The sequence below is a fragment of the Symsagittifera roscoffensis genome, chromosome 7, assembly GCF_963678635.1.
Source record: "Symsagittifera roscoffensis chromosome 7, txSymRosc1.1, whole genome shotgun sequence".
Lineage (NCBI taxonomy): Eukaryota > Metazoa > Xenacoelomorpha > Acoela > Convolutidae > Symsagittifera > Symsagittifera roscoffensis.
The window spans coordinates 49,591,740-49,619,218 of record NC_087068.1 but is presented as its reverse complement, the minus strand read 5'-3'; the positions used below and the strand labels follow the sequence as shown (position 1 = coordinate 49,619,218).

At 33.2% G+C, this 27,479-nt stretch overlaps 1 protein-coding gene across 1 annotated transcript; it reads right to left on the bottom strand.

Moving 5' to 3' along the window:
• Positions 1-64: 64 nt before the first annotated feature.
• Positions 65-26,218, bottom strand: LOC134851090 (uncharacterized transporter slc-17.2-like). Its single transcript, XM_063867013.1, has 3 exons — positions 25,685-26,218; positions 24,244-24,819; positions 65-914 (listed from the first exon to the last, which is right to left on the bottom strand). Exons 1-3 carry the CDS (start codon positions 25,949-25,951, stop codon positions 780-782), a joined length of 978 nt encoding a protein of 325 aa, XP_063723083.1. The 5' UTR covers positions 25,952-26,218; the 3' UTR covers positions 65-779.
• Between the last annotated feature and the right edge of the window lie 1,261 nt (positions 26,219-27,479).

Here is a 27,479-nt window from a genome sequence, read left to right as displayed (position 1 = left end):
GTCCAGTCCAAACTACAACTAATAGGGTTTTATCAAATTTTTTCTTTGTGTCAAAAAATTGGTCTGGTTATTTTTGTTGTTCAGACAAAATTAGCGAGGAGCGGATGAAAGAATTAACTCTTCTTTTACCCATTTTTTCATTGATGCAATTAAATTGTTAGTAGTTTATTGAACTGCTTGAAACGCGTAACTTTCAAAACGATGTCCGAGTATCTGGAAAAACAGCTTTTAATAATTTTCAAAACGTTGGCCCAGCACCTGGAAAGACAGCTTTAAAGAATTTTGATTTTAGTTTAAAATTGAGGGATTAAACGAGTGAGCAGTAGGTTATTTATGCTTAATTTCAGACATGAAAAATTGGTTTGACATGAAAAATTGGTTTGGATTAAAAAAGTTATGTGTAAGCGCCATTTTGTAAATCAAAATATTAATAAATTCAACGAAAGTTTTTTGAGTCATTTTTCGACAGAAACAGTTTTTTACTATGAATGTCGAAGATGCCCAAGTTGCATTTCTTTCGGTCAGATCTTCTTATCACTCCACGCAGAAAAAAAACAACACTCATATGAAAAAAACCTCATTTTTGTATTTTATAAAGCTATGTTCCGAATATTCTGTGCTGTAACCGGATATCCTTGTATTTTTTTAGTTTCGATGATTTTTTCAACAGTTTGTGTGCTACTTACTCTGCATTGTTTAATTGTTTAGGTTTAGAATCTTTTTCGGCTTCTCTTTTTTCCTTCAGTTTTTAACAAATATTGAGAGCCTAAAGTTAATTATCAATTGGCATGCCTGGGCACTATAGTTATCAACAGACTGTACATGAAATCAGTGCAGAACAGAAGCACACAGCAACTCCATACATTGCGACTCTTGAAAATCTGACTCCACGGAATCTCCTTGCTGAAGTCTACCTGAAAAAAAAAATGGAAAAGAAAGTAAAATTAATGCAAACAATAATGAGTTATGCCCGAACTGAAAATGAGCTAAGAAACAGTCGCGTTGTTCTTTTTACGTTTGCTGCATAAAATCTTCGTTTAAAATACGTTCGCTTTCAACAATTCAATATGGCCTTACTGCAAAAACTTTCTTTGACGGATTTGAATAATGGAGACTCTGTTAGATTACTTCTTGAGCAATTAATAAAACAGATCGATTCCCAACAGAATGAAATTATAGAATTACGGGGTGAGAATGACAGGCTTCTTTACGACAATCATGAGTTGGAAAAAAGAGTTACGAAAGTGGAAAGGTATTCCTCATTTATGTGTTTAACATTTCATGGTGTGTCGGATGGTGGTGAGTACCCTGTCCATTCAATTGTGAAGATACTAAGGTCAGTAAATATTTCAATTCAGCCCCAGGACATCGTCGCGTGTCATTATTTACCAGGTAAAGGTCGAAATCGTCCGATTATTGTCAAGTTTTTGTATAATCACCAGCGAGATGCTGTATGGAATAAAAGATTCGATTTTTGGGATGATTTAACTGGAAATAAAATTCATGTAAACGAACGATTGGCAGAAAAAGATAGGGAAATTATGAACTACTGCAGACGGGACAAAAATCTACTAGCATCTACTCATAAGAATCAAGTCCAGATTAAAAAGTACAATTCATATGGCAGATGGCAACCAATTGATAACAAGAAGGATGTCGATATTTATATGGGAAATGATATCTCAGTAACTACTGACAATGAAAAATATACGGATGTTATTCAAAATGCTGCTGATTCCGACGATGTTCAATATCCAAAATCTTATTCTTTTTTGGGAACTCCGGGGAAAAGGAAAAGGAACGTGGCTTTTAGATCACCGGATAGTCATGAATCGCAAAATGATATACAAGAGCGGAAACTTGATAAACTATGCTGTTTGGTGGAAAAACTCATTGAAAGCCATTCTCCACCTCCTAAGAAAATGACTACCAGTGGTGATGTTGTTAGCGATGATAATATGGGCAGCAGCGAAGAAAAAGATCAACCTGAAAATTAAAAAGAGTTTCTGAACATCAGAAAAATATCTCTTTTTTTCCTGTGTTAAAGCTTTATTTTTGATTTTAAAGGGATTTCTAATGGGTAACGACGGGGACATACTTTTCTTAAATATTCAATCACTGCGCAACCATCATGACCAATTAAAAGTTCTTGTTGCTTCACTAAAATGGCAACCATATGTCGTTGCCTTATGCGAAACTTGGTTAAGTGACAATGATCCCTTGGAACTTTATAACTTGGACGGCTACCAAGAAGGAGTTTTTGTTAACCGTCAAAAAAGTAGGGGTGGGGGTTTAGCATTTTTCATAAAAAATCAAATTGACTTTTCGCACGAAATTTTATCGAATGAACTAGAAAATGTTGTCTTAACTTTAACTCTAGGAAGTAAACAGAAACTAAACGTTTGTTTGATGTATCGACCGCCATCAATCAATTCAAAGCATTTCTTAACGCAATTTGAGGATTTACTCGTGAATTTGAATTCAAAACAATGTCAGAACTCAATCATTGTGGGAGATATGAATTTAGATATTCTGGACGTGTCGCGCAATTCTCGATTAATTGATGAATATAAATTGATACTTAGTTTTTTTGGATTCTTCATATCAAATAGTGAAGCAACAAGAGAAACCGCATCTAGTTCTACCTGTATTGATCATATCATCAGTAAATATGATATGAGCGTAACTACTTTAAAAACTTCTCTAAGTGATCATTATGCGCTAGTTGCCTCTATTGGACCTTTTTTGGATGATAGTGACAATTTTAAGATAGGTCGAAACTTGAAAATCTTGAACAGAAATGAAAATATTTTGAAATTCTTGTTTGTTTTGCATCAAAATCTCAATAATTGCAATATGGCAACAATTGATGACATGTTGACCGATTTAACAAAAATGTGTCTGGATGTTTTTGACCGTTTTTGCCCCCAACAAACATTACTAAGGAAAAAACACAAAGACTGGATCACCAATGATATCAAAAAAATGTGTAAAAAGAGAGATCGTCTTCATGCCAAAATGATTAAGAAACCTTCACTAGAGAAAATTAATTGCTTCCGAATGTTTAGAAATAAGGTAAAAATGGCAATTAGGCGTGCTCAAAGAGACTATCATGATAAGAAAATTGAAAAATGTACATCATCAAAACAAATGTTTCAAGCTTTTAATCGTTTTTGTGGAAAACGAAAACCAGCCCAAAAAGAGATTGAACCCAACTTACTTAATGATTTCTTCGTCAATATTGGTAAGCACCTGAGCAATTCTCTGCCACTTGTTGGTTCTGCTTCTCAAAACTTAGACAGAAACATATCAAGTTTTGTAATTTTTAAAACGGATGAACATGAAGTGTTTAAGGTAATAGGGGCCTTAAAAACTAAAACTTCAAGTGGTCATGATGGTCTTTCAACTAAAATGATTAAATTATGTTCACCAGTCATATCTGTTTTCCTGGCAAACGTTTTTAATAAATGTATTGATACAGCATATTTTCCAGATGCTTGTAAAATTGCAAAAATTGTCGCTTTTCTGAAAGAAGGAGAAAAAGAAAATCCCAGTAATTATCGACCTATTAGTCTTTTGACAGTTTTTAGCAAAATTTTTGAAAAAATAATTTATAAAAGAATGCTAGTTTTCATTAACAAAAACAATATTATAATACCGGAACAGTTTGGTTTCCGCGAAAAACATTCTTGTATCCATGCTGTCCTACGAGTTACTGAATTCATGCGAAAAACGATTGAGACAAAAAATATGGGCTTGGCACTTTTTATTGATCTGAGAAAAGCATTTGATACAGTTAACCATTGCATTCTTCTGGAAAAATTATGCGCGTACGGTTTTAGAGGAAAATTCAACAAATTGATATTAAGTTATTTGACAAACAGACAACAATTTGTTGTTAATTCGAACGGTACTTCTAGGCAACAGGTAATATCGTACGGAGTTCCGCAGGGCTCTGTTCTTGGACCCCTTTTTTTCTTACTTTACATTAACGACATAAATAAAATTGTTTCAAAATCGGAATTAAGTCTTTTTGCGGACGACACTGCTATTCTTGCTTCTTTCCCAACAACAAGGGTAAATGATTACTTTAAAAATGATTTGCTGAAAACAGATGACTGGTGTGTGCGAAATAAATTGTCGATAAGCTCTACAAAATGTAAAATCTTACCATTTGGTAAACAATGTTTGGATAATGACTTTTCACTTGCGGGTGAAAACATAGGATTTACAAATTGTTTCAAATACTTGGGTGTTATCATTGATAGTCAACTCAAATTTACAGACCATGTTGAAACTGTGTGCAGAAAACTAGGCCGATTTAACGGAATTATGTATAAGGGCAGGGTAGCTTTTTCTCGCAAAATGCTGTTAAAGTTCTACCTGGCATATGTGGTACCTATAATTTCATATGGTCTGCTTGTTTATGGGAGTACTAGCAAAACAAATTTAGAAAAAATTTATATCTGCCAGAAAAGAATTCTCCGTACTATATTCTTCAAACGCAAATACGATCACATAACAACAAAGTTTAATGATCTGGGCATTGATACAGTTCATGAAATTTATTTAACTCAACTTTTTAAAGAAACCATTTTTCAATATTTAAAACGTTCACCTCTTGATTTTCTAAACGTCAGTAATTATAGTAATAAACGAAATACACGTTCTACTTCTAACGGAATGATTCCGTTTTATCGCTGTAGGACAAAAACTATGGAAAACTCCCTTTCATGCAAAATCGTTAAATGTTTCAATTTTTTGATGTCAAATAAACTCCTACCCGATAAAATCGAAACGTACTCTCAAGAACAGCTGTCAAAATTTTTAAAGGTTTTCAAAAGAAATTACATTTTAGACAATGTACAGCTGGTCGACAACTTTTTCTGATTTGTTTACCCGTTGTCGTTACTTAATTGTGATAGTTATCCCGGAGGGTAGCTACTTGTTAGGTTGAAAAGCCTGTTCTAGCTATCCTGATGCAGTGAGTGATTAAGTATGTATTTCTTCACTGTATCGAATAATTGAATTGAATTGAACTCATAGAGTAATTTCGGATAGGGTACACCGTCTGCTCGTCACGCTATCTTATTTTCGGCCGGATAGATTCGTGCAACTTCTTAGTCTAATACCGATCCTAATCTTACTCTTATACTTTCTAGTCTCAGGGTGTTTAACTAGTCTCTGCTAGGCTCAATAGATCTAGGGTATAATGGTTTGTTGCGGCTGCTGAAGTTCTCTTGGAGAGACAACTAAGTTCTAAGTTAAATTCAAATCTCTCTGGTGCTGAAATTACAAGTAATTTCAGCACTTACAAATAAGTGGGTTGTTAGTTAGATGGATCATGATTGGTTAATATTAAATACTTTACAGTGGTAAAATACCTAATTTATCCAATCATAAAATATAGTTTAGATCAGGTTCCACCCATCCGGGTTTTACAGAGTTTTTTAGAATTATCTTTCTGCAATTCAAAGGATGGATGATGAACGTTGGTACTTGGCGAACATCGTATTCTTGTCCGGTTCCTCTTGTTAGAGAAAATCCAGAACGCTGGAGTTAGGGGCATCAATCGTTGTGTCTTCTTGTGACAACGACTGTGTTTCCCAACGAAATCAATCTGATTTCAAAATGGTTTGCTATGACGGGTTTTTCTGTATTATGTAGAGAACTTGTTTTTTGTTCAACCTCGTCTGGGAATGGCGTGGAGATTGTGCGTGGAGGGGATGCCTTGTAACTCGGATCTGTACGTATACTTGAACATCGAGGTGGTCATTGGTCTAGTTCAATGAAATCTTTTTCTGCGAAGTCAAGTCGTACTCTAAATCCTTTGAGTTGTGATTGTGGACGGCATATCGGTTGTGGTTAGCCATTCTTGTTCGAGTGTAGTGGGGTCATTTTGTCTTTGGATGTTCGTCTTTGTTGTTGTGTGCTGATCTATATACTGCAAGGTTTGATTTACATTTTATAAAATTTTTATTAGTTCAGTTTTTTAATTATGAATTTAGTTAGTTGTTTTCACAAAAGCATTTTGTTTTAGTTCGGTTATTTTGAAGAGTTACTCACCCTTGAGTACCTTTTATTAAAAATAGAAGTGTGGTCACAAAGCGTGGATGTAGCGCGGTGGGTTAGGCCGGCTATGGAGTATGATTTCTTTGAGAAGTCCTGTTATGTGATAACGTTTTATGTTGGGTTTGTGTTGGTCTTTCTTATATTCCTTTGGTTGTGTCCTTTTTTCAAAAATCAAATTGTTTTTGTTATGGGTTTGTCTTTCGACTTTTTTGTGTCTTATTATTGCTTTCTTAGATTTTATAAAAGTCTTCAAAAGAATAAATTATCCAGTTTTAAACTGGGTTAATCCGGTTTGGGTACTGTTGGTTTTCTTTTCTTAGTCATGCTGTTATTTTATGATTTGTGGTGTTTAGTAAGCTGCGTTGGTTAGTTTGGTTTAGTATATAATTCCTTTTCAACCGGGTTAAAGGAAAGTTTGAAACTTGTTATCGTGTGTTAGAGTTGTTGAGTGTGAAAACTTGAAACTGAAATTCATTGTTTAAACAATTCTTCGTGGGCGAGCTGTGCGAGTTTGTATAGAATTCCTGTGCGAATGAATGAAAATATCAAAAGGTTAGTACTGCATTTTCATTTTATCAATTTATTACATAGAATTTCAATTTTACTGCTTGTGTTTTTTGGGGGAAATGTAAAAATATAATTTTTCATCATATTTAAATTTACTGCTTTATGGGGGAATATTTTATAAATTAATTTACTACATTTGGTATAAATTTTATCAGATTATCTTGTGGAAACTATTAATGAAGTGTAGAATAATTTTAACAAGTTTTTATTTTTCATTTTTCTTTTCTGTTTTTTGCAGAGGATCGTGATATGAAGACTAAAAATCTAAAAGAAACATGAGTAAAGAATGGTTAGTATTAATTTAAATTTATTAGTTAAGAATATTTGTAAATTATACTTACCTGTTAATCGTCTGGGAAAAAGCCGTGGGGAAAGATGTCGCGCATTATGTCTGCATTTGTTAGTAATTTTGCTAGTATGCGAATGATGTTTTTAGTTTGGAGCAGTGGCCAAAACAATTGAAGTGCTTTAATAGTTTTTAGTTCTTCGGTGCCTACTGCAAACTCATAAGGTGTGTTTTGAATGAGATTATTTATTTTGTGATTGCATTTAGTATTGTGAATAAATTCTAGTATAGGGATTTCTATAGGTTGGATAAATTCATGTGGGATAAGGAAGGGTCTGGATTATTCGGCATTAAAGGTCTTCGTGATGGGACAAAATATATACATTTGTGTTATTGGGTCGTAATTGCGGAGGATGCCGTGGAGGTTAGTATCTTTGATGCAATAGGTGAAATTTAGAAAAAATGGTGAAGTGTACTTCGAGTTAAAAAACTGAAAACGATGGTGTGGTTGTCTTGATGGAGTATGTAGATCAAAATGATTTTGTATGAAGCGATAGTATGTATATGTGTGAGTTTGTTTAGTGCGTAACATAATGTCGTGTGAACAGTGCAAATCGCGTTCATGTGGTGCAAGGAAGTGAAAGGTTAGTGAAATTAATTGAAATTTTTCTTTAAAACTTTCGTAAGCTTGCATATCAGTTAGTGCTTCAGAAATGATGTGATCATATTTTCTATCAAAAATATTGAGTGTGAATATATATGATGTTTTGATGAAGAATTTTTCTGATAGTTTTGGGTTAGCGAAGCGGTCGTCATCTAAAAATTGGTCTTGATTTGTTCGGATGATATTATGGTCGTAATATTCTATTGTAATTTCGTTAGCTCGGGGTGCAGTGAATGTTTTTAGTGATTTTTTATATCCTATATAAGTAAATTGTCTATGTGATAGTGGTGTGGTGAGTCGATACAGCATATCTTTAATCTTTTCTATATCGTTATGAGTATTAGATAATGGCAGGCAAAGGGGATTAGTAAAATGGTAATATGTTGTCCAATGAAGTGTAGGCATTAAAATATGTTCATCTACAAAACTACGTGTGTCGTTAGTGTCGTTAGGTGTGTTTAAAGTATATTGTGGGAATGAAGGTAAGGTGATTGCTAGAAAATCTTTCGTGTTGGTGTGGTGTGGATGATTAATATACTCGCAGGCTGTTCCTGGTTTGGTCGGGAATGGATGGTTTGGGAATTTTCTTTTGAAAGTGCGATAAGCTCGGTTAGTGCTATTTGATGGTTCGGTGGATGTGGATGATTGTGCTAATGATGCAGTATAAGGTGAAGAGGGTGTAGGGGTAGGTGGGTTTGAGGATTCTATTGTGGAAGAAATTTGATTTATAGTGAGGGTGTTAGGGTATAATAGCTGTTGTTGTAGGGTGATAAAATTATCGAGTTCTTGGGAGATTTGGGGAGTATCGGGAGAATTAGATGATCGGTCGGAATGAAATGGAGAATAGGTTGGGGTTACTTGTGAAGCATAAGAGGGAGTAGAAACCGACGGGAGTAGATTATTTAGTGGGATCGGTTGAAAAGGGGGCTTTGAAAAAACTGAGGAGTTGGTTTGAAATTTATTGGATGGAGATGATTCGGAGTCTGCAAATTCGTCAGGGGGTTCTATATTAGGGTTATTAAGTTGTGAAATGGAGTATAAAACTGAAATATCTGAATTAGTATCCGAATTCATGCTTGATGTTATATTAATAGTTGGAAAATCGGGTGGCGGGAAAGCAAAAAGTGGGATTATTGTGATTGGAGTGTTGAGGTTGGTTGGATGGGAATTTGAGCGGTGTAGGGATCCAAGTTGTCGGCTCATTTAGAACTAAAAAAAATATTATTTTGAGACTGAAAAGCGGTGGTATGGGGTTGTTCTATAATTTGTTCATATGTATTATCATCTTGTGAATGATGTGTCATTATATGTTGTATGGGACTTTGCGATATGTTTGGTTTAAAATTTGGGTTATGTGTTATTGCTAGGTTTCGGAAATTACGTGGGACTAAGGATATTGGATGGTTATGTGGTAGGGATGGCAACTGTGGTGCTGTAGGTGTTACTTCTATGTTATTATGTTCTTCGATGTATGTGTTCTGTGTTGTCGCTATTTTTGTATTATATTCTTTGATTTGTGCGTCTAGAAGAATTTTGTTAGCTGATGATGAAAAAATTCCAAAAAATCCTGCAAATGGAATGCGTGCTAAACTTGCTTGTCTATTTACTTGTGTGTGTATAGTGTTAAAAGTGAAAAAATAAATCCTATAAAGTTAAACATTGCGTATAGGATAGTTAATTTTTCTAAGATGTAATAGAGCCATCCTAGAAAATCGAGAATTTCATTTTTTAGTGTAACAAAGCTAAAAATATTTATAGGTGAAATATCTTGTGGTCTGAATTTTTCACCGTTTAGATATTTATAGTCTTTAATGTCTCTAAAATATCCGCTATAATCTTGTGTATAGATATCTGCAAATCCTGCGGTTTCGGCAAGTTTGCGTAAGTTTTGGTCAATTGATTGTCTTTGTATAGTGTCAATTTGTGTTAATAATTCCTGGAATTGTTGTGTTCTAAGGTGGTGTTGGATATCGGATTTTGAATATATTCCAATTGATTGTAAATCAATATTTGGGTTACGAGCAATAGCTCTGATGCTTTCGGGTAAAAATTTTTTGAGTGATTGCATTAACGTGGGGTATGGGGTAAGAAGATAATATTTATCTTCATCAGGGTTCAATTGTACTACATTGTGGCTATTTTTTGACCCACATGGGAATGCGGTATCCCAAAAATATCTTCGTCTTGAAAGTGTGTCAACAAAATGTACTTTATTTTTTATAAAAGATAGGGATTCTTTTATAGCATCTTTTATCTTCAAAAACATATAGTGGTGACACTTTTTTGGTGCAAGTATAAAACCATAAAATTTTTCCTTCGTAGTCTAGAAAAATTGATCTATTTCCTGATAGTAAATATCCTGCGTAGGGTATTTTTAACACTGCTAGTGCAAGTGATTGTAGGATTTGTATCCTTTCTAATTCGCATAGTTGGTGAAGTGTTTCTAATTCGGAGAGTGACATTTCTTGAAAAATTCGACTAATCGTGTAGTCTAACTTCATATCTAAGTGGATATCATAGTGGATATTACCAAAATAAGAATTATTCATTAGTGATAGTTCTTGTAAACGTGTGCTTCTAGTGTCATGTGGCTTTAGATGTCCACCAGGTTGACCATTACTTTTTTGAAAGTTAACTGGTATATATGATGTTCCTTCGTGTAGAGGATGACCTGTGGCATAAGGGTCAATTTTTATTTTTCCAGTGGTCATGTCGAAACCTTTTTCGTATTCAACTAATATTTCAGAATATTGTGTTTTGTGAAGTGGGTTTCTGTATTTGCATGCGATTTCTGTTTCTTGATATATTTGAAAACGTGTTAATTTATTTTCTATATTATGGATATTTCGAAAATCAGTACTTTGTTTTCGTGATGGATGGACTTGTTCATATGGAATTGATTGTATAAAATATTTTTCGTGAAGTTTCATCATTCGAGCGTGTATTTTTGCTACTTGAAATGTTGTACATGTATCTTCGGGAAACCAAACAATTGTTGATTGTGTCCGTGTTGTAGGATCACAATAACCTTGATCGTTTTTACAAGGTAGTCTAATTCCTTGATAGATCATTCTGTTGTCAGATAAATCTCGTGTGAGTTGTATTTTTTCGAGTTATATTTTCCAATCGAAAAACATAATATCATGATATCCTTTATTTTTTGTGTCTGCTTTGCATTTTGATGGATTATTTATACCAATGTGTGGTATCCGGTGCTTATCGTGTATGTCATAAGTTAATCTTCCGTGTGCGCCTTTGTATGGGTATTTTTCATCTATTTTTATATGTCCTTGATATCTTTCAAGTTCTGCTTGATGTACAGAATCGGCAAAGACTTGAAAATATACTATTTTTCTGTCGGTGTTTTTATTTCTTGTGATGTTTAATCTGAGTAGCTTGTTTTTACAATCATCGGGATTTAGATGTAGAAGTCGTTCTATATTACTTTGGTAGAATGATTCGTAGTCAAGTCGGTTTTTATTTCCGTTAGAAACTTGTGAACAATGTACTTTCTTTTCGGAAAATGTTGCTGTAAATTTATATCCTATGACTGTTGTTGCTCGGGCTTTTGAATATAGTGTTGCTATTACATTTGTAGTTTCTAAGGCTTGTGGTTCCGTTTCGCATTGTGATACTTGATTTATTGCATATTTGTGTAGTTTTTTTTGTTCATTTTCTTCACAATCGTAATGTGTTACTAATAAGTCTTGGGGTCCTGTGCGGGGAGAAGAGTTTATGTTCTGATCGGAGATTATTAGAAGAAGGAGTTGGAGAAATATCAATATTTTTAGAATATACATGTGTATAATAATCCTGAGTACGGGTTATAAAATGTGATGTAACCAATTGCCTTTTTGGTATATCTGTCGTATTTATATATTACTTCAGTTGTTATAAATGGTGGTGGTAGCGATTGAGCTGTTATATTTGGTGGGTTTAATGGGTAAGGATGTTGAGCAATGTTGTTTAGTTTAACCGTGATTTCAAATTTTAATTGTAGACTATTTTGTTGGAGTATTTGGATGTTATGGTCACGAATGTCTTCGTGGATGTTTTGTCTATACTGTAGTCTATGGAGTGCCCAGTTGTGGAGTCGGTTACTTTCCGGGTGTTGTCCAAATAATGGTGGGGGTGCTGTGAACGTGTTCCAATCTAATCTTAAAGGGATATTTGTTGATGATTGTTCTCGATATCTAGCGTCGAGCTTATTTGGAAAATTTAGGGGGAAAGACGTCGGTGAAATCTGGCTTATTGATGGTGTTTTCCGGTAGTGATAATGTTTCTGGTAGTGATGATGATGTTGTTGTATCCGTAGAAATATCTATTGGGTCATTTATTAAATTTGGTTCACCTTGTGTGAATGATTGTGTTGTCCAATATGGTAGTCGTGATGTTTGGTTTGGGGGTTTAAAGGGATTTTCACGTATTTGTTCAGATGTTGGTGTTGAACCTAAGTAATCTGAGGGTATACTTGAGGTGCTACGTTGTGAAAGAAGTGTAGGGGTTTCCGGTAATATGCTAATTGGGTTTTCTGGAGTACTTGGTGATGGGGATTGGGGTATATCAAAATGAACTCGGGGGTTTGAAAATTTCTATTTCGTCGTGGATGTACAATTTGTCTATTTATTTCAACTGTATTTTGGTTTTGACTAATATTTCTTATTCTACTTAATTCTTGTGGTAGTGTTGGGTACAAGTTATATGTTGGTTCACTTAGGGGTGCCTGTCGCTGAACTGGTTCTAATGGTTCAGATAAGCGAGCGTGTCGTTCTTCAAAGGTATATATGTTATCTTGGAAAGAAATTAGTGTAGATGCTTGGGGGTTTTGGGTAGTTATAGGTATTGTCGGGTTTTCTTGGGATGCTGTCGGTGAAGACTGACTGTGTGATTGTTGGTTAGCAATTTTTGAGGGTTTTTTGATTGATTTCTTTTAGTGAAAAAATTTATGTTTATTGTAGTGTTCTTCAAGAAAAAGAATTAAAAGGATTGTTGCTAAGGCGAATGTTATGATTGCCTTCTTTATACATTTGCATATTGTCAATATTATGGATGATAAAAATGTTACAAAAATTACAAATATTAAAAAAATATCTGTTCTACTAAAAATGGTTCGTATCATTTAAATAAACTTTGCGTTTTCGTACCTGTGAATATGGTCAATGACTTGGGAAAGTTGGAGATAGATTTCAAATAGGGAGTAGAAAATTTAAAAAATATTGCAAAAAATGATTAAAATTATTATAAAAGCTTCAAAAGTATCAAAGAGAAATATGAATAAAAGTTTAAGTATTGTTAAAAAGTTTATGAAAATGTTGAAAATTGTGTTGACTGATCGAGAGAAGAGCATTTAAGAAATGGCTTCTTGGTCGAATATTTTTTGTTGTTTGGGGCAATTTTATTGATTTTTTGACAAGTGGGTTGAGTTTTGTGAAAAGTTGTTTGGGGCGAATTTTATGGTGTTCGGGAGGTCTTCTTTGACTTTATTTTTATTTTTCAGGTGATCTGGGGTATTTTTGCGATTTTTGTACTTTAGGCTAAATTAATATGGTCGTACTTTTACTTTAGGCTAATTTAACATTTTTGTTTGGGGGTTTTTGAGGTCTGAGTTGGGAAAATATTGTTGATTTTTGGGTTATTAGATAAAGGAGGGTTATGATATTATGGTGATATTTATTTTAGTTGTCAAGTTGGAATGGTTTGCTTATTTTTGACCTGGAGGTCGCAAAGTTATAGTTATAGATATGCCTGGAGTTTAATATTTGTCGTCTAATTGGTTTGTGCTAGAGTTATAGAAGGTGACGGATTGAATGAATCCTATTTGCTAATTTTGAACTAGAATTGCTGCGTGTTTGCAGCATGTTATTTTGAAAAATGAAAGTTCGAAATGTTTCAGAGGTGTAAATATTATTAATTTTAAAATTAAAGCTGTTTTTGAAATTCAACTTTCTTTAATATTTTAGATTGTGGGATGAATGTTTTGTAGTTTTTACGTGGTTGATTTCTAAGTCGTGATGACTCTCTATGTTCTGATTTCTCGACTTGTTCTTGGGGTATAATTTTTTCTATCATTTTTCTGTGTTTCCTTTCTTTTTGAGATATTTTTTGATCTAGCTTTTTGGTTTGTAGTTGGTTTTTTATTTTGTTTTTCAAGGTGAATGTCATTTTGTTCATTTATTTCATTTTCCGTATGTGGGTGATTTTGAATAACTTTTAAACCTGTGAAGAATATAATTGAGTTAGTTCGCGTAGTGCGTATTCTTTTGGGTAGTAAGGCAATAGATTGTTTCTATGTTGAACATTTTCTTTTTGGTCTGAATCTGTGATTTTATATGTTACGTCAGTGGGTTTGGCGATTATTTGGTATGGTCTTTTACGAAGGGGTTGTAATTTTTTAGAAATTCTTTTTTTTGTATTAAAATTAGGTGTTAAGACAAATGTTCCAATTTTTAAATCTGAGACTGGTGTAAAGCGTGAATTTATTTGTTCGTTAATGTTTTGCCTTTGTAACAATTTTTTTGTTACTCTTTGGTAATTTTCATTGTTTTTTATCTCAATTTGAAATCCAGTCGGTGTGTGTACCGGAGGCTAATTTAAGGATTTGTGGGTGATGAAAATGATCTTCATCATTCGTGTGTAAAGGTAGATTATAACAAACTGAGTCTTTATTCGGTTGGCAATAACCTTGTGCATTTTTATGAGAGTTTGCTGTAAACTTAATTGGTTTACGTGGCTTTTTATTAAAAACCATTTCGTATGGTGACATTCCTAGAGTTGTCGTAATTTGTGAATTATATGCTAAGGGAATTAATTTTATATCTGCTGACCATTCTGTGTATCTTTTATCATTTCCATTGATGATACATCTAAGATATTCTTGTAGTGAACGGTTCATACCTTCGACTAAACCGTTTGTCCAAGGTGCATGAGATGTACGCGGTTTGTGCTTAATGTTGTATAAATGACATAGTGTGATGATTTCATTATTTATGAATTCTGTACCGTTGTCTGTAACTAAAATTTCGGGTAATCCGAATTTGGCTATCCAGTGTTCATAAAGTGTTGTGTAAGCATAATAAGCGTTACAATGTGGTACTGGGTTGAGTGCTACATAATGTGTAAATGCGTCAACAATAACCATAATGTAGGAGTTTCCTTCAGAGGATGATGAAATTGGTTCTTTTGTATCGAATGAAATACGGTGGTTAAAATATAAACTTTGTCCTTTAAAATCTTGTTTTGGTGCTATTGGTTTTTGATTTGGATAAGGTTTATTTAGCTGACATACTATACAATCATTGCATAGAGTTTTTATCCAAATTGGTGCATTTGGAAAATAAAAATTTTGTGTAAAATTTGAATATGTTTTCTCTGATCCAGAGTGTCCTTTAATGTTTTGTGTATGTGAAATGTAAAAAGCTATTAGAATCATACTTAAAGGGAGACAGGGAACTGTAGTATCATTTAAGTGATATTCTAGAAGGTCTGTGTTTTCATTAATTGTTGTATTATTAAATTTTCGAAAATATCGGAGGAGTGTTTTATTTCCTAAAGTTGTGGTATTTGCCTTTACGGGCTTAGTTTTGTATTTGTGCCATGATTTTAGTTGTCTAATTACTGGGTCAATATTTTGATTTTGTTTCAAGATATTAATTGTAATTTTGTCTGTTGGAGGGAGAAAAATGTTTTCAATTTCTAATTTAGATAAAGGAATTGTGTCAAGTGGGTCATGGAGGTCAAAAACTTGATTTATTGTGTATTTTGAATCATTTGTTTGTGGTCCTGATAAATTTATTTTATCAGTTAAATTTTCTTTTTCAATTAACGGAAAAAGGTCTTTTTTATGCGAGTGGTGTTTTATTCGTTTTTGTTGGCTGTTATTTTTTATCCATTGTGAGTATGGAATTGGTTTGAAAGTTGATGTTCCAAGTAGATCAAATTCGTAGTGATTATTTTGGCAATCTAAGTAAAGTGGGAAGTGTTGTAGATTATTTATTTGTGATTGTTCGATGTCAGTTTTTACTGCATATTTGCAATCTAGTCGGGGTGATGTTTCGTCTTTTGCACGGTAAAATTTTATATTTTTAGGTATTTCAACTGTAGTTTTTCGTGTAAGTAATTCAGGTGGTGTATTTCGACTTAATGTATCTGGTAATGCAAGATTCGTTCCTGCTGTCCAAACTATATGTAAGTTTGGAAATTTCATTAGTATTAATTGAAATCTATAAACTCGATGATTAGGATTTGACTTTTGTGTAAAGAGAAAAATGATTGGTTTATGATCTGTGAATAGAACTGTTGGATGTTTTGATCCAAGTATCAGAAATTCATATTCTGTAAGTGTATAAATTATAGCTGTACATTCTCTCATTAGAGTTGAGAGTCGTAGCTCTGCTTGAGTGAATAATCGGGAATTTGCTGATATAAGGTTCATTTTATTTGTACCACTGTGTGATTGTAGTAATGCTGCGCCGATTCCAAAATTTGAAGCATCGCACATTGCATAGAATGGTTGATTTGGATCTGGGATTGTGTTTGAAATTTGTTCTGTTAAAAGTTTTTTAATTTCTTCAAATCGTGTTTGATGTTCAGTGGTCCATTCAAAATTATTTTGTTGTCTGAGGATATTATAGAATGGTCTTAAATATAATTGCATTTTGTAAACGTACTTGCTTAAGAAATTTAACATTCCAAGGAATTCTTGGATTTTCTTTTTGTTTGTTGGTGGTTGAAGTTTTTGAATAGCATCAATGCGTGATTTTAATGGAGTGATTGTGTTTCTTTCTATATTATGTCCTAAAAATTTAACTCGTGTTAAAAAGAAGTGTGATTTATCGGGGGCGGCCTTCAGATTTTTGTTCTGAAGTATTTTATGATAGTGTTCTAATAGTGTAAACATTTCTTCTTTTGTCTGTGATTGCATAAAAACATCGTCTAAATAGGTGATTGCGTTTTTCTTAAGTATTAGTGGTCTAAAAATTTTGCTCATAAAAGCTGAAAATGCTGCTGGTCCTATGGATATTCCATAGAATAGGCGGTTGAATTCATATTGTTGATTTCCAATAACAAATTGTGTTAAACGTCGTGATTGTTCATCTAGTGGCATTTGATTGTATGCACTATTCATATCTGCGGTTGTAAAGTATTTTCCGTTTATTTTTGTTAAAATAACTTGTATTGGTTCAATAGGCCAATTGCATTTTGATTCGTCTATTAGTGAATTGAGATATCTAGCGTCTAAAACTATTTTTAATGATTCTCCTTTTGCTAGGATTATAACAGGGTTAATAAATGTGTTACCTTTTGGTTGTTCTTCTTTGTTTATTGGTGAGATAATTTTGTATTTTTCTAAAATATCCAGTAATCTATTTACCTTATCGTGTAAATGAATTGGTACTTTACTTGCTCTTTGTTTTTTGAAAACTGCGTCAGGTTTTAACGGGAGATGTAGTGATGAACTGATTTTCCCAACATCAAATTTTGTTGAATATTTTAACAGTTGTTTTGCTAGTTTGTCAAGTTCGATTTGTGTAATTTGCGAGTGTTCAAAGTTAAACATCGTTAAAAATTGTTGTTGTTCTTTTGTGTAATTTGTTATATTGAATGTTGGTTTAAAATATGGTGTTTTTGAGAAATAATCTGTGTTCCTCTTTTCATTGCTTATTATGTTATTTATGGATAGTTCCTCGTTAAGAATTGTGGATTAACAAATATCTAAAAATTGGAGTATATTATTCATGCTTTTTCATGTACAGGTGATATTGTAGCGTTTGTTTTGCAATATCCTAAAAGTCCTAAGGGTAATGTTACTTGATTCGGTGTATTGTTATACACATGTAGCGAAATGATGTCTGAATTCGTATTTTTCAAATATTTTATAGATGAAATCGTGATTTTGAAAAACTTATGAATAGGTTTAAACTCAAATCCTGGCATAAAGAGTTGTTGTTTATTTTGACTTTTATCATATTGGTGAACTTGTTTTATTGAAAAATTATATACGTTTCCTGATAGTGGTTTCAGGTGTTTCCGTTGTTGGTTATAAATTGGATAAAATTTTGAAAAGAATGGTGGTTGTTTATTTAATCTTTGAAAAAATGTTAAAGCTGTATTTTTTGTTTTTGTGTACTTATCTTTGATTAGTATTTTACTATTCAAGATGTTGATTGTTGGTATATATTTAGATATAAGTGGTATACCAATAATATTGTGTTTAATATCAGTGATATGAAATATTTGCTTAAATGGTTTGCTTAGAATTTTATTTTGCTCCATTGTTCTTGTGGGGAGGAGGAATAATTGGACTTTTCAATAATTTACTAATGTTGATCCTTGTGCTGTTGCTAGTTTACTAGAGGTTGCAAGAGGCATTAATTTTGGATGTAATGTTTTGATTTCATTCCATGTGGGAATGTTAATTATGTTTGATTCTGCTCCTGAATCAATTAAAAAATCAATTTCAAGATCTGGTGGTTGAAATTTTTTGTTTCTTGGACTTTCTAAGAGAAATGATATTGTCCAAATTTTTTCTCTGTGTTGTTCTTTTTGTATATTTTGATAAATATGATTTGTGTTTAAACACTTTGTTTTGTCATTTTCATTGGGTTTATTTACCGTGTTAATTTCGTTTATTTTTTGTGCAGTTTGTGTAGTATTGATGGGTTCAATATAATAATTGTGAAGGAGTTCCGATTGATTTTCATATATATGTGATGTAAAAGGTTGTTCATATATAATAGGTTCGTAGTCGTTTTCGACTGTTATCATATTTACGGAGATGGTATTTTCTGTATCACTTTCTGTGTCTGATGGTCCACAGTTTATTTGATTTAGTTGTAGTTCGTTATTTCCTGTGTCATCAATACCTGTTTCTTCATTTGACTGTACTTGATTAATATGTCTTTGATGTTTTGGTGTACTACTTCTGTATCGATGTTTAGAATTATTATAATGGTTATTGATCCTATGTGGTGATTGGGAATAATTTCTATATTGATTATTATAACTTGAATTTCGATTTTGTGAATTATTCCGTGATCTGTTTTGATAATTGTCATATGGTCTGTGATAGTTTGATCTGTTATATGAGTTATTTCTTGATCGATTGTTCGGGTAATTCTGATTTCGATTGTTCGAATAACTTCTATTTCGATTATGTGAATAGTTTCTATTTCTGTTATATGATGAGTTTCGTGATTGGTTATTGGAATAGTGTTTATTTCTTGGGTTTGATTGGGAATTGGATCTAGAAACAAATTGTGTTGCATTTGAATTTGATCTCGTATAGTTATTTCGACTATTTGATCGATTATAATGATTTTGTGGAGAATTCTGTGTATTTCTTCGTTCTGGTGATCTTCCTCTATAACTTGAGTTATATGGTGATTGATTCGTTGTGTAATTGGTGTTGTTCGGAAGTGGTTTTCCTGAACTGTTGTTACTGTATTCATTTTTGTTTGGTAAATTTTGATCTTTCTTCATATATTGATAGAATGATTTATTTGGTTCTTTATACTTTCGAGGTTTGTTTTTGTTATCTTGTTGTTTTTGTCTACATTCGGAAGTACTATGGCCGTATCGTCGGCAATAATTACACCATTTTTTAAAAGATGGTTTGCCTTTAAAATTTGGGTGTTTTTCATAAATATTTAGTATTTCAGTGATTTTTTCAACTAGGTCTGTATCTGATTCCTGTATGTTATTGATATGTGTAGTGTTTGTTTCAATTCGATTAACATATTGTAGTTTTAGATTTTCTGTTTCTTCAAGTTTCATTGTGATTTCCGCTTGCTCTAGTTTGTCTACTAGTTTTCGAAAATCTAAATCTGGCTCTCGAATTGAAGAAGGATGAGATGCTCTCTTTTTTATTGCTATTTTCCTTGATTGAGGTGTTAAGTTCATCATTGAAATTTCTGTCATTTTTGTGTTTTTATAGTCATGTGTATTTAATGAATATTCTTTTCGAACTAGTGTTTCGATACGTACTGCTAATTGTTTGATGGTTTCATTTGGTAATCTGCGAATTTCATTACATAAAACTCTTTGGTGTTGTTTATATCTTTCGGAGTCAAACATTTTTGAAAATTCTTGTCTAAATCTTTTCCAGTCTGATTTTATTTCTATAGGTTATACTGAAAACCATTTTTGAGCTGCGCCATCTAAGGTTGTTTGTATCAACGCTGTGCGTCGATGTATCCAATTTTGATGTAGTGGTGTATTAATTGGTTCAGGTCCTATATTTAAAATTACATTTGCTGTTACTGCATTTAAATAATCTTCTACAGAATATTCAGGGTCTGTTCCTGTGAATACCATTAGTGGTTTATTTGATGTTATTGATGATCCACCCATAAGGTATGGATTCATTGTCATCTGTAGTGATACTGCGGCATTTGGCATTTCCGAAAAATTTGAAAGTTGATTTTTTGTTATTTCGTGTTGTTGAAGGTAATATGGGAGTGGTATTTCATTTTTCATTTGAGTTGGTTGATACGAGTGCATAGTCATTGGGTTTTGTGGTTGAATTGGTTGAAAAGATTGTGTATTAGTTGGATTTGGCATATGTATTGGTTGTTGATTTCGTGTATCTGTTGGGTTTGGAGAAAAAATTCTATTATATGTATGAGGTCGTCGCGATCCTTGTTTGCGATATTCTTGGATATATGGTGCAAAAATGTCTGGTTGTAAATAATCATCATCAGATGATAAGTATTCCGTATGATGAGGTGCTTGCTTTTTATTTTTATTTTGTTGAAAGAATGGGTAATTTTCACTATGATCCTGTGGAGGATGTGAATTAGTCCGAAAATTTACTGAGTTGGTTGTTGTCATTGGGTTATCCCAATAGTGAGAACATACATGATTATTATTAGTTTTTGGTGGCGGATAGTTTGTTTTTGACGAATGTGCATAATTATAATTGTGTTCTGCAAAAGTGTTTCTTGTGAACGTTCTTCGTGGTTTTGATGGTACTGTCATAGGTCTATATGTTTGATAATCCATATGTGAATATTTTGGAGCAACCGAAGGTTTAACGGTTGATTGTAAGGTTACTTGTGCCAGTGAAGTGTTTGTATTTTTTGGTGTTGTTAAATTTGGATGTATTGGTGAAATACTTTGTTGTGTATTTGTTGTTGTTTGGACAATTTCTTCATTTATGAAGTGTGATTGTGTTTGGATATCTTGTTGTGTAAGATTCCTAGTTCCATTAAGGTTTTCATTGTGTATGACGGTCGAATGTAAACTGTTACTTCGCGTATCAGGTAAAAATGTATTGTAGTTTAATGGTGTTGCATCAATGGTTAGTGGTACTACTTTTACATAATCTCTTTGATAAGATATTGTACTTATTGCTTGAGATTGATTGTGGGATATTTATAAATGCAGTCTGACTGTTCTGTAATGGCAGTATCATCATTTAGACTTTGAGGTCTGAAATTTTTTCTTGCTTGTGAAATTAAGTCTATATTATGTGCGAAATAATCTATTATAAACCATGTCAAAATTTTTTGTAAGTCAATTTTTGCGTGTTCTGAAACATCGTCTTTAGTGAAATTTTCTTTGATTATATGTAGAAAAGTTGAAAATAATGTGATTTCCTGTCGTACTTTTGTATGTTTGGATGTTTCAGTTGGTGAGATACTTTGAAATTCTGTTTTTTCTAATATAGAAATATAGGTATATATTATTGCAAAACTTCTTTAGTGAATATGGAGTTTGCTCTTTGTGAATTATGATATTGTATGCTTTTAATATATTCTAAGAATGCTTTTGAAAATTATAATTCAAGATCGTCTGTTTGAAGTACATATTTACGATGATTCGTATTTGGTGTGCTGAATTCTATGGTGTAGATTCCATATTGTTGTGTTAAATTACATATATCTTTCAAATAATGTTCAATAATTTGTCTTTTGATTTTTACATCTGGGAATTCTGCTTTGCATGGGCTGATTCCGGGTTCAAACAAATTTACAAGTAAATTCTTGCAAAAATCATGTTGCCCTCTATTATCGGGTGCATCTATAAGGAAGTGGTAAGCCTCTTCGTCATCTGGACTATCATCACTTTGAGTGTGGCTCATTTTTTTGTTTAATGACTGTTAATATATAACTATCGATGTGTCTAATTGGTTGATTCCAATTATACAAGTGTACTGGTTTGTGTTTATATTGCTTTTTTATTCTTCTTTTTCCTCTTTTTGATGAATTTGAAGTTGTTTCTGAATCGGAAAAATATATTTGATCGTGAATGGGACAATTTTTATCAATCGATTCTTTTAATTTGTAGAGTTCATCTAAATTGCTGGCTTCTGATTCTGAAAACGCGTTTCTATTTTATGAAAATCTTTTTCGTGTGATTTGTTTTTGTTTGTTTATTATTTTTCTTTTTTTTGTTAGTCGTTTTGTTCTAATGTATCCAACTGTTTGTGTATGAGGTGTGATTACAAGATCGTATTTTTGGTTATCTATCTCACAGTTGTGTAAAACGATTGTTTGTTTATTTCCTAGGTTTTTAAATGACATAAGGTTTAGGATGACGGGTGCAAAAGGTTGTTGAATGATTTCTATTTGCTTAAACTGTTAGTCCTTACGATTTTTTTGTTTAGCTTAGCCTGGGTCTATTTTTTCAGGGTTGGAGAGAAAAGTATATCGATTCCGAAGAATGATTTTTTACTTTCTCGTGGCTAGTCTAAGCTAAGGTGTTAACTTACTTAATCTTACTTAGGGGTAGTGATTGTGTTCAAGGGTTGGAGAAGAGTAAATCGATCCACAAGGTTCAGGTATAATTAGAACGCAAGTAGTTTGTTAGATACTATTTTAAACTTACTAAGTCTAAGATTTATCCTGGGTCTGGTAAGAGGAGGGTTCAAGTGAAGGATGAATAACCGAAGTTCTTCACCGTTTATCCTAATTTTGAATGGTTAATTTTGTTGAAAAATTTCTATTAGTCTTGGGTTTTTTTTGGAAGGGTTGGATAGTGAATCGACGTTTGAGGTCGTTAGACACTTGTTAAGTAGGTGGGGGAGAACAAAATTGTTCTTTTTGATCCAAGGATAGGCCTTGATGATCAGGTTTTAAATTTAATGAAATAGAAAATTTATTAAGATCCAAGGATAAGCCTTGATGATCTAATTTTAAAATTAAGTGAATATAATTTATTTTGGTTTAAATTTATTTAAGAAAAAGATTTAGTTTTTTAATGATATTAGTGAGCTTATGATTGCTGTTATGTTTAGGTGATGAAGCTGGGACAACAGATGATTTTATGATTACTACCAATTTATTGTCATGCTACTAATTTTTATTTTGATTTTCAATAAATATTTTTCAAACATGTTTTATATAAGACTGCAGAAACTAAGAAAACGATCTGAGATCTTTTTATCAATCGTTATTGTACATTAATAATTTTGTTTAGCGCTTGAAAAGATCATGAAGCGGCTGCTGAAGTTCTCTTGGAGAGACAACTAATTTCTAAGTTAAATTCAAATCTCTCTGGTGCTGAAATTACAAGTAATTTCAGCACTTACAAATAAGTGGGTTGTTAGTTAGATGGATCATGATTGGTTAATATTAAATACTTTACAGTGGTAAAATATCTAATTTATCCAATCATAAAATATAGTTTAGATCACGTTCCAATAATCAAATTGCACTGTAATAGCACATGAATGAAGCAAACATAAATAAAACAAGGACAACCAGTTGCTGTGCAAGTTGCTTAAAAAAATCCGACCGTTTTAATATAAAAAAAAATAGAATTGTTTTTTTTTTACTTTTCAAATTATTGTAGTTTTTAGTGGGTGGTGTGAATCTAAAATTATACGATCGCGTAGAAAAATAATGAATAAGGCATGATCGACAACACTTGTCTTCAAAAAATGCAATACCGAACAAAAAAGTACAGTATTTTTTTGCCAAACAGGGGTGGAATTAGGGGGGGGGCTGACAGGGGCGGATGCCTTTTGTTTTCAGGGATTCGATCCCCTGCTGACCCTAAGAACTAATTTGGTCCCCCATATGAACTATTTTGAGATATCCATTTTTGGCTGATGGACCCTAAAATTTTTCTAAAGGCGCCTTGGGTGCCAATATACACTAATTTTGAGGGTGGAACGCGTGCAGAATAACGTAATTTTTCTCTAAAGGTGGCCAAAAACGGCATTTTGACCTGATTTTTTTTAAGCTTTGCCTGCGGCACAGAAATTTTTTGAGAGACATTTTGGAAAGTTTGGGAGAACACTAAAAAGTCCGTTTGGAGAAACGGGCTTTTTAGTGCTTTGAGAGAGCTCGGAAAGTCAATTTCGTGGACCTAAATAACAAGAGAGACTATTCGATGTCAAAGTTATACAGGAATGTCGGTTCATTGTCATTTGACACTGAAGGGTCTCACATTTGGTATTAATTTGCTATTTTCATTTTGAGTTGACAAAACTCTGAAGTTTAAACAATTATACTTGTTCTGTGGTTTTTATGATGAAAAGTTGCTATTGTTTATGTGGTTATTGTTCATTTGAGAACAAAAAGATTTCGTTTTGAACAGATTTTTAGTATTTTTGGTTCACTGAATCATATACGTCGTTTGATAAGCTTACAAGAAGGTATGAATTGAAACTCTATGCAGACGTTTCCTTTTACTCTAGTTTAATACTTACAGATAGTGACAGCTCTTTCCTCGTCAAAGAAGCGTCCAGGTCATCTTCAGTCAAAGACTCATTATCAGGTTTCTCCTTGACCGAAAGGAACCAAAATGGCACAAACAGTAGCGTGACTACGCCCCAAAAATAGAACACCAGCGGCCATCCTCCTAGGAACTGACGGTCGGCAAGGATCCCACTGACAATCTGAGACACCACAGGAGCAATCTTGGACCCAGTCGTTGCTAGAGCCAGAAGAATTGTGTTTTCGCTTTCATAACTCCAGTATCCCATTAGAACCATAGCCGCCGGGTAATTTGCGCCGGACCACAATCCGACGAGTACTCGTACGGTGATCAGAAAAACGACATGAGCCGTGGCCGCAATGTGTGTTAGAAGAGTCAAAAGTCCAGAGATGATCATTGATAGACCCATGACAGTTTTCCCGCCCAATTTACCGGCTACTATTCCCCCTGGCACTTGCCCAATGGCGTAACCATAGTAGTAGGAGGAGAGAAGAATTCCTTGCATTTTAGGTGGCCAAGAGAAATCACCGGCTTGAAGACTGGAAGAGTTGATATTGGAAGTTTCATTCTATGGAAAAAAAAAACGTTTTTTTTTTTTCAGGTAGCGTAACTTAATCGGACGCTCAGGCAAACGGAAAGCTGAAAAAGGAACGAAATTTTCATTTTTTATTTCTGTTATTGTATATAAATTTTCAGTTTAAAAGCTCAGTTCATTTTGAAAACAAAAGTTTCGTAAATATCGCCAAACTGTCAGTCATATTATGTCTTAAGTAGGCCAAAGTTTTCCATCTTTTGTTACTTTTTACTAACAAACCCAGCTCCTGCTCTAAAACAAAATATTTTAAGACTAAAATTCTACCCAAAGATTTACAGGAAGCAAGAATAGCTGGTTGCACAGCTTGCTAGTAGCAAATATTGCAAGTAGCACAGATTGCTCCGACCGCATTCATCATTGCAAAAAATATCAAAAAAAAAATCTAATTTTGTCAAATATCTTTTTTATTTTATTCGAAGCTTGATATGATACATTTGCAAATTAAATTGATTTTTTCTTTGTTACAATTGATTGTGAATAGCAAAAATCTCAGCCTAAATTTTCTTCATATAGAGAAAATTTACTGTATTTTGTTTAAAATCAGAGTTTTTACTACAGATGAATTAAACATGGTATCCCACGTGACACTTATATTTCATCCCTAAAACGGCAAAATTCAATCAGTCATAATAAAAAAAACCGTACGCCATAGTTTCTTTCACGCTTTCGAGAGTGTTCAATAACAATTACAATAACAAGTACGCCACATCGGCGATAAAAGTACAGTTTGTAGAACTAGGATTTTCAAAGCATTTTATAACAATTATTTTTCAGAGAAGATCCTCCAAAATGCCCTCGATTTAGTTGGCATTACAATTGACAGATAAGCCATATATACCTGAAACGCAGCACAAGAGTTCATGGACCTCTGTGTCTCTGTCGGTTTCTGGTAAGCCATCTTCACAATAGCAACACTGAAGTCAGTCAGCAGAGCATAGCCAAGAAAGAGGGCCAATGAAGTCATAAAAGCCACGTACAGTCTGTACGAGGGGAAAAGCCGAGGCGTGAACGAATCTCGAAACGCGATTTTTTCATTCTCCTCGTCCGCCGAGTTAGAACCAGAGGCTGTTCTTCCATTTGCGTAATTTTTAGTCTCGCTGAACATACTTGAACATCTATCGCGTTGAAGTTCTGAGTATATCCAAGTTGCTTTTCGTGAAACTTCAATTAAACAATCTTTCGACGCTATCCTAATAAAAATCCGCGTATTAAAAACTATTATTCTTCCATGATAATTTTCGTAAATTGTTTAATCGATATAATCAGGAAGCGGTAGAAGTATAAAGTTTGACAAAAATCGAAGATATGACCGTGTTCAGTTTGATATATGATCCATTTCACGTTCACCTGATAAGATATAATGACCTTTGCTATTGCTATCACCTTTGAACTCTGGTGTAAATGATCACACTTCCGGCTCAACAATTCCAATACATTATTGAGCATTATATTATGGAAATTGTGTCAAATCTTGATAAGAGAAATCTTCAACGTTCCAATGGTTTGTCAGTCGGCGACCACAAGTTCATAGCACTCAGCAAAAAATGTTCCGAACATTATGAGGCCAAACTGTGCTCTGGATAGGCGCACAATTTTGTGTCTGTATGTTCCTGGATTCCATAGACAAACCTTTAAATATGTTCCAAAATTTAAGTCTCAAAGATATAAAAAAGTTTTGCAGGCTTAAGTGTTTGTTCTGACCATTTGCAAACAAAGCTAAAACAAATATTTTTTAAGAAAACTGTATCAAAATGGGTTTAAAATTTTTTGAAGTTGGCTATGAAAAATAAACTTCGTGTAGCCGGGTTGACGCCGCAGGGACAACAATCGCCGATTTGGCGCATTATTTCATGAATCAATGCTGCAAACTGACTGATTTGAATAAGTGACCATGGAATTCATGGCCAGAATCTGCGATGAACATTTTTTTTAACATGAGGCCCTGAATCATCAAAGATAAATCAATGCGACGATCGCTGGGAGTAATTGTATGTGACTGCAAAGCTGCAGATTATGCGTTTAATCGCCGTTGAAGATGTTTTTTTTCTTCAAACCTAAAAATCAGAGCTGATTCAAGGATAATTAAACGCTAATTCCGAACTCGGCGCTGTTTCAGTTTTAACCATGCATAACCTGACACTGATCAGAGTCTGAATCAGCTATGATTATCTCTGCGACGTCAATCCAGGTCAAGCTATTTGATCTTTTTTTTTCTGGTAGTTGAGAATTATTATCAAAAGCGACATTAAACCAATTAATTACAGGGAGCGACAATCACCCAGTTTTTGTATCAAAATTTTAAAAAAGTATTTCGTTTTAACGTGATAATATAGCGCTTGCAAGATTTTGACAGGAAAATTGATGACAAGTTCCAACCCGGTATTTTTAGATTTCAGCTGTTTTTCTAAAAAAAAAGGCAAATTAAATTTTTGCTACCATTTTTAACTAATTAGGAGCAGAAAAAAATTTTAAAAAATGTTTAAAATTTTGGAGTTCCCTGTACAACATTTTGCAACAGGTCATTACAGACTTTAGAGAACTGATTACTTTTAAGTAAGTGTTTAAAATCAACTACGACAATCGGGAAAACTTGAACAAATTTTGGAAAAAACTGAGAACTCAGCCAGATGTTT

Bases quoted from the DNA above. Each gene is read 5' to 3' on its own strand.
- LOC134851090 (XM_063867013.1), bottom strand. From the start codon at position 25,951: ATGTTCAGCGAGACTAAAAATTACGCAAATGGAAGAACAGCCTCTGGT. The intron at 24,820-25,684 runs GTATATATGGCT...TTTTTTCCATAG, and splicing joins ACTCTTGTGCTGCGTTTCAG to AATGAAACTTCCAATATCAA. The intron at 915-24,243 runs GTAAGTATTAAA...TTTTTTTTTCAG, and splicing joins GGAAAGAGCTGTCACTATCT to GTAGACTTCAGCAAGGAGAT.